This window comes from Eschscholzia californica, unplaced genomic scaffold, assembly GCF_041429995.1.
Source record: "Eschscholzia californica isolate CP2 unplaced genomic scaffold, dmEscCali1.0.p SCAF_1, whole genome shotgun sequence".
Taxonomy (NCBI): Eukaryota; Viridiplantae; Streptophyta; class Magnoliopsida; order Ranunculales; family Papaveraceae; genus Eschscholzia; species Eschscholzia californica.
In genome coordinates this window covers 82,879,962-82,892,051 of record NW_028238198.1, presented here as the reverse complement: position 1 = coordinate 82,892,051, position 12,090 = coordinate 82,879,962, and the positions used below count along the sequence as shown (strand labels likewise).

Genomic DNA, 12,090 nt, shown 5'->3' with positions numbered 1-12,090 from the left:
TGTCATCCATTGTCTCATAACTTTGATTTATCGAATTGATCGTCATATTTCTTAATCATAGTAGAAACTCTATTTTGGCCTACTGAGTTGAAGATGATTCCAACTCACCTATTTGCATTCTTTTAGAACCTTAATATGTCAACTAGTTGATTCTAATGGAGTTTATTTTTGTGTATAAGATTTTATATGGAACATTCTGTTCTATAAATTAACAGGTGAATCAATTGAGGAAAAACTGAATACGGTTGAATTTTTTTTCTTGTCCCATTTTATAATCTAGAGTTAATTCCTATTTAGCCCCCTACTTTGTGACCAACTTTCTTTATAGCCCCCTATTTTCTGTAAATTCAAATATAACCTCTTTTTTTGATGTAAATGTCCTAACTACCCTTCCTATAACTATTTTTTCAAAATAAAATAAAAAAAACATAATTCCACCTCACTTCCCTCTCCACCACTTATCTCTCTCCACGTCACCTCTCTCTCTCCAACTCAACACTCTCTTCTCCGATAAAGGTCGCCGGTCGGAAAATTTCCGGGCGATGACCTTAAAAAAAAACTTTTTATTATGTCATCACTCTCTCCTATCTTTTCTCCGATAAAAGTCGCCGACCGCAAAATTTTCCGGACGACGATCTTCAAACTAAAAAAAACTCTTTCTCTAACCACTCCGGCGAGTGGTTAGAGAGAGATGGAAGAATTTTTTTTTTGAAGGTCCACCAGTCGGAAATTTTTCGGCCGGCGACCTTCGTCGGAGAAGAGAATGATGAGTTGGAGAGAGAGGTGACGTGGAGAGAGATAAGTGGTGGAGAGGGAAGTGAGGTGGAATTTATGTTTATTTTTTTAATTTTTTAGAAAAAATATTTATATAAAGGGTAGTTAGGACATTTACATAAAAAATGAGGTCATATTTGAATTTACAGAAAATAGGGGGTCTTAAAGGAAGCTGGTCACAAAGTAGGGGGCCAAATAGGAATTAACTCTATAATCTATAAGGGTATTATTCACTTTAAAATTGGTCAACTGAGATTGACTTTTTTCAGATCTATTTGTTACTATAAGTCCTTCCAATTTTCGAGTCAAACAAAACTAACTTTTTAGAAGTTCCCGTAAACGAATTTAGTAAGAACTTTTATGAACTTAAGCAAAATCTTTCTAGGGTTCTAAACCCTAAACTCCTTTCAAGTGTTTCTTCTTTTCTTCATCTTATTTTTCCAAGTTTTCTTTTCTTTTCTTCTAATCACTAAACTCTAAAAACATGGAGAACAAACCTAACATGTCTAGAAGTGAATGTGTTTTAGAGTTCAAAATTAACTGATTTCTAGGATTTAGAATGTGTTTATCTTGGGGAAGATTAATGGTTGAAGAAACTTGCTTTGGACATCCCATAGAAGATGTATTAAGAACTTCAAGATATTTTGTTTGATGATTTCAAGGGTTTAGAATGTTTTTTTTCTCTTTATCTCTCTAACTTTGTTGTTGATTTTAGAGAAATAAGGTTAGTAGGTAATCGAGATTTGGGGAAGATAAGTAAGAGAAGTGATCGAGAAGAAAAAAATATGAGATGAATGGGTTCTTCTCCGGAGAAGAAGAAAGAGGGGAAAATGACATTAAAAAAAAATTCAAGTTAGTTTTGTAAGTTGTAATTTTTTTTTGTATTCCCCTTAAGAAAATATTCCCTAGAGATTTCACAAAGAAACATGGATTCCCCGGAGAATTTATTCCACAAAGATTTTTCTTTACTCTCCAAAGTCGTGGCCTTCATAAAAATCCTCTGTTAGAAATGACTGAAACTTAAGATCAATTTTCTTCTTTAAGTAACTCTTAGTTAAGTTCTACGGAGAAAGGATGCACAAGAGTAGACATATCTATTATAAATTCATCATAAAGAGTATATGTTGTCGAGGAAAATAGTACAAAATATATTGAAATCGAAAATGGTGTACCGAAGAAATATACCCTTAGCTTACTCGATACTCACATCGTAGGGCAACGCATACCGGTAGATGCACACTAGGTAACATCGAGGTACACAAAATTCGAGTAAATCATTCCATGCGAAGATGAGAATTTGGATTTATTCCCAGAGAAATGCTATATGTACAACTAAAAGTCTAGAAATAGTGTCCAGATCCTATGTGACAGTCTTGGGAATAAAGAGTAGCATTAAATACCACAATCTCAATTCCCAAATCTGTTGTGAACATAATCTCTCGAAATTCAGAAAATAACCTTATTTTAGGAATCTTTCATTATTGTTCACTATGTAATTCGTAAGCGTTTATAAGCTGTTAATTTATTTCTTGCCCACCTTAAGGCTAAGGGGGGAACTGTATGTCCTGCTAGTCAAATGGAAGCCTTTCTCGCTAACGCGCCCAGTCAAGCGATTCTAAGTCGAGGCGACCGTCTTCCAAATCAATAAAAATGAGCTCGTGGGAAGAAAGATTGAGTGCGGTCTGTAGAGCACATGTAACGCCCCTCTCACGTAAGCGTTGCTCACACAACATATATATCTCTCTCTCTCCCTCCTTTATCTATCTATCTATTATATCTAGAGAAAGAGATCAAGCCTTTTCGTTCCTCCGGCTCTACTAACGCCCTCAACCTCTCCCTCCACCGCCACTCAGCACTCTAACTAGAACAACTAGAATATCAAATAATAAAACTAATTATGCTTATTCAATCATAGTGACACACTGGCACAAGTCTTATTTGCGACCAAACAAGAGAGAAAAGTATAGATTCAAGAAAAAGATTGGAAGTGGGATTTGACCACGTAACCTCGTTCCAGTTAGAATAGCTACAATATCAGTGAGGCAAGGACAAGGTCTCCCATTTGTTGAAATTCATTAGGTACTGTTATTGTCAAGTTCACATTTTCTCATAAAATGCATAACAAATTTTTGTGCAATAATGATGACAAAGTTAGAGATCGAATTGGTCTGCTACCAAAACCAGTTAACCGACCAACTGAGTTAAACTTGTTTTAACTTTATATGTCTAGAATAACTTACCAATACAAAATTAAATTGTTTTGAAGGGCCCTAGAGGCGAAGCCCTCGGTCAAGCATGTCTCCAGAGAAAAAATCAACTACGTTCTATGTTGGTCGCTACAAGGCATTGATACATCACGAATATGTGATAAGCACGATAACCGCCTAAACTAAATCATGACAGAGGGTTAAAGCCAAACAAGATGAGAAGGCCTAAAACCTGGCAAATTTATTACACGATTTATACTAATAATAACCCAAGTTCAATATTCCGCGGACTTGCACTTCCAGTGGATCGAACATGGGACCTTTGCATTGCAGAGTAATGCACTAACCAACTGGACTACCATCTTTGAGGGACAGGTGTGCGTTGTTTGATGAAACACACCAATAATGGGTGAACGCTATCGACAGATACCTGTAAAATTCGGGTCTCTTTAAAGGTGCGCCCTTTTGGTCTTAGCCCACCCCTCTCTTGGTGCTCTCCGCGAGCCGTTTGAGGCCCATAGATCGAGGCAGTCCGAGAAACGCCAAATAACACGACAGATCAAGTCTAGTCCCACTATCGTGTTAATTTACCCGAGTAAAAAAGATGGCCCCAAATCTCAGTAGACTCGGACTGAGCAGTCAGAGGCCCATAGATCGAGGCAGTCCGAGAACAACCAAATAACACGACAGATTAGGTCTAGTCCCATTGTCGTGTTAATTAATCCGAGTAAAAAAGATGGCCCCAAATCCCAATAGACTCAGACTGAGCAGTCAGAGGCCCATAGATCAAGGTAGTTCGAGAACAGCCCAAGAACAGGACAGATTAGGGTTAGTACAAGACTACAAGTGATGTCTTACTTAACCCGAGTAAAAAATATGGCCCCAATAGACTCACCTTTAAAACTTCTGGTAGAACTCTTCTCTCTCCTTCTCGTAATTCTCTCTCTCTCTCTTTCTCTCGAAACTCTCTCTCTATCTCCTTCTCGGGATTTACGGAAAATGGTTGGAAGTGGTGATTTGATAAACAGAATTTTACCTGATGAATCGCTTCTTGAGATATTGAGTCGTTTTGAGGGATCAAAATCGGATACCGATTCATGTTCTCTTGTATGCAAAAGATGGCTCAAACTCACCAACTTGAGTCGTCATACAATTAGCCCCACTCCTTCTAATAATCCAGATGCCCTGATAAAATTATTGACTGCTCGATTTGTTAATATTAGAAATATTAACATCGATGGAGGTTCACCAATTTATTTGCATCTACAGAATAATGTAAGTGTGTTTCATTTGAAATGTTTGTGTTTTTTTTTTTTGCATTAGGGTTTTAATCTAGTATATAATTTCATTTGAATGATCTTCGTACCGATTCATCTTATTATTAAATCCAATATCAAAATCCAATTTCACAACTTAATTCATATATGAGTCAAATTAATACCAAATGTGAGAATGATATATGATATATGATAATAATAGTAATAATAGTGGGTTGGTTTGAGACTTCAATGCGCAAATTCCCATACCCGGTTTAGGTGGATTCGCGATCTATAATACACGCTTAGGTAATAACTAGCTGTGTAGTTAACTATGCGGATTCTTTTAGGTAACTAGTTTAGATTTTATATTTTATGGAAATAAAAGCTTTTAGAGTATGCGCGTATCTATTATACACGCATCATACAAACTATTTATTGTTTAGGAAAATACGAACCAAAGACGTATACTCCTAACATATATACTCGTATGGTAGTGTATAATTGTATCGCATACATGTATACGTAGCATGCACTAGAGCAATTGGCATAGCAGGCAACATTGTTCTTTTTCCCCCTTCAAATTTAACATTATCTTCTTTTTTTATTTTCACACACACACACACACACACACACACACATATATATATATATATATGTATATATATAATTGGTTGTTAGATATTGTAGACTCTTTATTCGAACTTGGATGTTGTTTACATGATGATATGTTAATTATATCACTCTTCTTACAGGACGAAAGGCGTTACTCCTTGGCAGATCGATATGATGAGCAAGACTCTGAACAATGTACATTATCAGATGTTGGGTTGTCTTATCTGGCTCAGACCAATAGGCTCGAGACACTAAGCTTGCTACATTGTCCTTTTGTGACAAGTGTAGGACTAGAGTCCTTGGTGGAGAGATGTCGATTCCTGAAATCTTTAGAATTACTGGTGAATATTTATCTCTTCTAAAATGATTTGTTTTTTTTATATGGTGTATTTCGTCTATCCACAAAGACTTTAATTGTTGTGGTTTGGCATTTGAATATCATATGACGTGTCTCTTCTATTTATTAGTAGGCAATAATAATGGTATTTCACAGTTTATCAAGGAGTGGTGGACAATTCATGAAAGGGAAGTTTTAAAGACACCTCCTGTTATGGTTGAAGGCGTCTCCTTCAAGGCAAATTTTAGGGGGAGTTTGTGATGGAAGGAGGCACCTTTAATACCCACACGAGACGCTTTTAAAACTTCACCTGAATTGGACGTGCATAAAGTATATATATTATATTACTGCTTAATTCCTTTATACATAATATTATGTGTAAATTTTGACTCATATAGGACTGTAATATTGGAGATCAAAGTCTAGCAGCCGTGGGACAATGCTGCAAACAATTGGAAAATGTAAAATTAGGTTTTGGAGGCTTGACTGATACAGGTGTGATCGAAATAGCTGTCGGTTGTGGGAAGTCGTTGAAAGCTCTGACATTAACAGGTTCCAAAAATATTACCAATCTCTCCTTGGATGTTGTGGGGCGTAACTGCACCTGTCTTCAGACCTTGGCATTGGAATTTTTAGGCCACATCAACAACCTACACGAAGGGATGCTTTCAATAGCAAGAGGATGCCCATCCTTGAAGAATCTAAAGCTATATTGCTTTAATATTACGGACGAGACTTTGCAAGTTGTGGGTGCCTACTGTTTGTCATTGGAGTTGCTAGATTTATGCGATTATTATACATTGACCGAGAGGTTAGATATGTTCTTATGACTATTTATGGTATTCCAATAAAAATAAAAATGAAAATATTAGCCGTCAAAGTTACTATTGGACAAGAAATTCGACGTACCTTGCATCTAACATGAGTTAATGTCCGTAAATCTAGAGTTAGATATCTGCATGAGATATGTAGATTTACTTCTTAGAAAAGAAGTCCAACACTAGACAAATCTATACTCAAACTATATTTGTATAGACCTGTTCTTGGCCCACACCTCTTTGTCACTGAAAAGATTATGTAAGTTTGTCTTAGATCGTTTTAGTTATTACCTATTTGCGAAGTTATCTATTTTCATGATTTCCTTTATGTATTCTTGTAATCTATCTAATATTTTTTATGAATGCCAAAAGGATACCAATACTTCATTTCTAAATCAAAGGGGAGCTCCCCCACCCACCCATCGCATTGTTGATTCACATCGGAGTCTCATATTTTGGTTCGAAGATCTTGTTGTTTATATTCTCATGTTTATAACTTATAGGAGTTTCCTTGCAATTGGGTCTGGATGCAAAAACTTGAAATCTGTTACTCTAACTGACTGTCCTTCCTTGAGCGACCGGGGTCTACAAGCAATTGCATCTGGTTGTCCTGGGCTTATACATCTTGAACTTATTCAATGTCATAGTATTGAAACAGCTGGATTGGAGTCTATTGGAAGATCTTGCCCGTAAGTCTATGTCTACTCTTTGAATAGCTAAGTTGCCTTGTTTCTTGCAAGTTCATTGTTCTCAAAGTCGCATATGTTGTATATGTATTCACTTGATATATATTTCAAATTAGAGAGAGTAATATGTGATTCATCATATTCATTAGTGTTGGTATCATTCGACATTTAATATTTAACAAATTTTGTTTTCATGTTTACGGAAGCGGCAAAAAAATAGGTTCATCGAATAAAAAATGAGCAAGTGGCGACTTTTATCTTCTTATTTTTGTTTCAAAAAAGCGAAACTATCTTCTGTCGCACTCTGGATTTCAGAAAAATTAGTTGAACTATTAACTCTATCGATCATTTTTTGGCACTTAATGTGCATTTTTATTTTAATGTCTGCAGAAATCTCTCTGAACTAATTATAAAAGACTGCTTAGATGTTTGCGGTGATGCGTTTCTTGAGGTTGGCAGAGGTTGCAAAAGGTTAGAAGCTCTCGAGTTGGAGGAGTGTTCAGTTATAGGAGATGATGTGTTATGCCACATTGCTCGGGGTTGTAAAGGATTGAAGAAGCTTCATATTGGGCAATGTGAAGAGGTACCTTGTTCAATGATGTCAAACTTTTACCTTTGTCTGAGTAATCTTTTTCTACAACATCTTAGCATCTCAAATATGCAGAATAATGTTATTTGAACTATCAAACATCAATGTTCATTATGGTCCATCAAGAAAAGTGTAAAATCGATTAGGTTGAGGGGGTTGGGGACATAGAATAGTGCCTTCTGCTATGAGGAGCTATACCACCTTACATCATAAGGTAGACTCGATATTATCGTCGGAGAAAAAAGTTGCTGCATTAATTTAAGTTTGTTTTCACTGTTTCTAAGGTGATAAGTGGGTAAAACAACTAATAGGGTGGGGTGATGAGCGATGGTTAATCCGTGAAGCTTAAGGCATGAAATTAGGATTTTAAATAAGATTTAAATTTTCGTGTGGTCATTTCTTGAAATCTTGAGGTTAACATCTTAAAGACTTGTTGAGATAGATACTTATTAATATAATTATCCTTTCATGTAGATTGGAAACAAGGGAATCGTAGCTATTGGCGCTAACTGTCAACATCTCACCGACTTGAGAATTTCTGGTTGTGACAGGTGATTTCTTTCTCTTTTTCTTCTTTCATAATAAGTTGTTTTCTTTTTTTTTTTTTTCAATAAAGAAAGATTAGCTACCCTCAGGAATACATTTATTATCCTGTAAGATAGGTTACGACTTACGAGTTAGGTTTACTTTATAGGAGTCTTGAACATAATTGTGATACTATTCAATGTTGATATTACCAGTGTTGCGGATGATGCCCTTATCGCCATTGGTAAGAGTTGCTCTTCACTTCAACGTTTGGATGTTAGTAGTTGCAACCTTATTGGTGATGCTGGAGTGATAGCTGTTGCAAGGGGGTGCCCTCAGCTTGTCTACCTTAATGTCGATCTTCTTAAGGCACGTGACTTTCTATCTCTACTTTAAACTTTATTATCTACTAGACGAACATTGGTTGTGTTGTTATTTCTTAATTTCTGATATTTGGAAACAAGATGTCAATAACCCCATTAAGACAGAACACACACACACTATATATATATATATATATATTAAAAAGTTTTGGTTTTCTTGAATCGAAACGAAATGAAATCTCGCACATCCGTCAAGCAGGCCCTATATACATAAATGTTTTGTTTCAACAGAGATTGGGGGATGCAGCGTTGGCAGAGATAGGAGAAGGATGCCCATTACTTAAAGATATAGTGATATCTTCTTGTCGGCAAATAACAGATGCTGGTTTATCCCATCTAGTGAAGAAATGCAGATTGCTCGAGTCTTGCATTATGGATGATTGCCCATTTATTTCTTCATCTGGAGTCGCAACTGTTGTTTCGAGCTGCCCTAACATGAAGAAGATCTTAATCGAGAAATGTAAAGTTACATCTAGAACTAGGCGAAGAGCAAATTATGTCCTCTTCACCAGTCATTATTTTGATTTATAATGCTCTAGCCTGTTTCGAGTAAGTGATTTCAGCCAACAAACAAGAAAACGGGAACCGCTCACTGTTTATGGACTGCTTATGACTTTCTTTTTCATGCTTGTGATATTTTGTATGAACAGATGATGACCATTGTTACAGAAATAGACATTAGAACATGTCTTTATGGCTCAAGGGATATACTTCTTTTACCTAATAAAAACACATACTTGACAAATTTCGGTTTAATCGTCATTTACTTTGTAAATTCATTTTTTTGTTTTACATGGAATTCTTAGGCTACTGATGACTTCTTAAATTCCGAAACATTATATAGTATATGCAATTATTTCTTAAATTCTATGTAAATTCTTTTTTGGCTTGTGGATGAAGGATAATATGATAGGACAATGTAATTAATTGGATCTTTTGCAGACAATTAGTAGCTTGTGATTGTGTTGTTAAGGCAGATTACAGACACATAACAGCCTCCCACTACCATCACTAATTTTTTTGTCTCTCCAAACTCTCGAACCTCCCTCTATTCTGGCTAAGGGAAGGGTACTACTAGCCGGAATAGTGGAAGAGAGAGAGTATAGAGGAGAGCGAGAGCAAAAAGATGGTGGTGGTCGTAGTGGTACCTTTGAAGAGTGGTGGTCGGAGTGGAAGCGGTGAAGATGACAAAAAAAAAAAAAAAAGTAAAAATGAACTTTTTTTAAATAATACAGGTTAAAATTTTCAACCAAATTTTATATACTCCTAATGGAACTTGTGTAGCCCGGATACCCACCATATGTGAAACCATGCTGTATTTTTGAAAACCAATTAAATATTTGTATTAGAACATTTTTTTTTAGGTAGGGATTTTGGCTAATAAGTCTACGAGAGAAATTGTTGCAGCCAAAATGAAAAGGAAAATAAGACTCTCAAACCTGAAGAGCCCTCACTCGTGCCAATATTAGAATATCTTTTGGGGAAAATTCCGTTAATTAAGCGTTCAAGATGTATTTTTACGAGTCTTTCTATTTCTATTTATTTTTCTGATTGTTTAAGATTCTCCAGTTTCACATGTTTAGATATCTAAATACTATGAAGGGAGATTTTATAGGGCCCCCTCATTTTTGTTAAAAGGCCTCCCCTCAGTGATAATTTAGCAAGTAAAATGGTCCATGGGGGAGGCCTTTTAACAAAATTGGGGAGGCCTTATAAAACTTCCCTACTATGAATTCCTCTCCAATTTTCAAACATTCAATTCAACTAATAAAATTCCTTTCAACAAAAAAATTTAATAAAAGTCATCAAATCTTCCAATTTTTGGAGTTTTAGCATGTATTTGGACTTTTATACTTGGGAGATGCCACAATTACTTAAAAATTTGGAAATCCTCACATTTCTTTTTCCTTTGGCATTTTATAATACACAAGGGTAATATTCTAATTTTCTTTCGTATTTTTGTTTGTTGGGTTCATTAAAGTCTTGCCACGTGCCATTTTGGTCCAGATTTGAAAAAAAATTTGATTTGTTTTAGGTCCAAAACGGTACAACCAGACGGAATTGCATAGATCATTTCGGAGTCACCCCACCTACATGGACGCCAAGTGTTCAAGGTAAGTTACTAGAGCTCAAATTGGTGGTCTTGTGTCGATTTTCTCTAGCAATTTCGACATTAGACCACCGAATACCAAACTGAGCTTCAGCAAAACAAAATTCTTGAGTCTAAATCGATGGGCTTGTATCGATTTCCCATAAGGAAACGGTAGGAGGCGACCAATTTCAACTTCCCAAGTTCATTATTTGTGAACTGAGCTTGAGATCAGTATGGTTCCACCAAATTTCACGTGAGAAAACGGTGGAACCAGAACGTTTTCGAATTCGACTTCCATTGTTTTTGCATTACTGAAAAGTATTTTATAAAACATGTAATAACTTATTAGGGAATGTTCATGCAACTATTTGGAGACTGAATTCATGTCTAAAAATAAATTTTCTAGAATATTTTACGTGTCCCCGAATTTTTTAGAACTTCTTTCATCCGTGGTAGTTTGTAACAAAGAATAGATCTCTTGCACTTAGAGTTTGAGAAGAAGAACATAGTGAGTTGGTGCATAGATTCGGTATGGTCAACCCATTTTAATGCTTGACGACGATGGTTGAGTTTGATGATTTCGGTGAGATGAAGATGGTACTTAAGGATTTGGGAGATTTAGGGTTTGAGATGGTTTACAATTTCTGGAGGGGGAGAAAAAGAAGTAAGTGATAAAAACCTTCAAAAATGAGGGATAAAGATTGCCCCCAACTGTACTTGGTCAACTCATTTTGACCAAGTTTTGAGTAAAATCACATTGAATCTAACAAGTATAGGTATTGCCAATAAAACTTCCTATACACACTCCCGTATCTACGCGCCACACTCACGTTTCACTTGACTTGGTTAATTTAATTTGGTTAAACAATATTTACACTCACCATTTGGTCCATATAAGTCAAGGTAAATTTAAAAAACTAAAATTCTCCACCATTCTCAAAACCTTGAGATTTTCCTCAATTGATTCCTTCCTAACCCCACTCTACACTACTACCAAAATTTTTTTGTCCGTGGAAACATTCCGAAATAACACCATTATGTTCTTCTAACATTATCTTCTTGTAGTAGTTTTGCATTAGTGCTCTAATGGTGAAAATCATGAAAAATGTGAAAAAAAAAAACCAATTTCTTATTTTGATTCAGACAAAATGATAAAGACAAAAGAATTCCCACTAAAAAAGTATAGATACACTCTGTAATATTTGTTTGAAGTGTTTTCGCAATGAAAGTGGTGTATTAGTTGGAAAAAAAGCTCAAGAAGGTAACTAATCGGTCACCCCAATCCGACTGACAAATTGACCCTCCGACATGAAGATTTTGATGGGTAAGATAACATATCTATTAGATACACACTAATGTATTGTAGAACCTACCAATGAGTATATCACTGATTGGTAAAGAACTATGTCGACTTGTTGGATCTGACCTTTAACAGTGAATAACTATTGTTTGTTTTTCTATTTTTCTCAAACCATGTAAGCTAATGCTTGTCATATATCTTAACGATCAGATTCCTTCTATTGATTCTTGAAACCATGAAACTATACTAGTCGATTATGTTGTCCACAACAAATATAGACATTTTTTGGGTTTTTGTTTGTGATCAAAGTTTATATACACATTCTTCTTCAACGTTTTTCACATTACTCCCGATTTTTCTTCAGCAAGATCAGTATCGACGAAGAAAAAACAAAATCAGAGAATATTTTCAATTTAGTTCATATGGAGTCAGTAGCCGTCTTACCAACAAAAAACTGAGATCCACAGATTATTCTCTATTTTTAGTAGGTAAGACAAGTATAGACATC

At 35.6% G+C, this 12,090-nt stretch overlaps 1 protein-coding gene across 1 annotated transcript; it reads left to right on the top strand.

The window, feature by feature from the left end:
* Positions 1-3,852: 3,852 nt before the first annotated feature.
* Positions 3,853-8,935, top strand: LOC147570045 (uncharacterized). Its single transcript, XM_086656613.1, has 8 exons — positions 3,853-4,256; positions 4,993-5,193; positions 5,588-6,000; positions 6,511-6,696; positions 7,084-7,276; positions 7,757-7,833; positions 8,023-8,176; positions 8,422-8,935. The coding sequence occupies exons 1-8, from the start codon at positions 3,858-3,860 to the stop codon at positions 8,719-8,721; spliced, it is 1,923 nt and encodes a 640-aa protein (XP_086512739.1). The 5' UTR covers positions 3,853-3,857; the 3' UTR covers positions 8,722-8,935.
* The last annotated feature ends 3,155 nt before the right edge of the window (positions 8,936-12,090 follow it).

What these genes read in the sequence shown, in the direction of transcription:
- LOC147570045 (XM_086656613.1), top strand. Translation starts at nt 3,858, where the DNA reads ATGGCCCCAATAGACTCACCTTTAAAACTTCTGGTAGAACTCTTCTCT. An exon ending in TCTATTGGAAGATCTTGCCC is followed by an intron (nt 6,697 to 7,083) that starts GTAAGTCTATGT and finishes TAATGTCTGCAG; the next exon opens with AAATCTCTCTGAACTAATTA. An exon ending in TTAATGTCGATCTTCTTAAG is followed by an intron (nt 8,177 to 8,421) that starts GCACGTGACTTT and finishes TTGTTTCAACAG; the next exon opens with AGATTGGGGGATGCAGCGTT.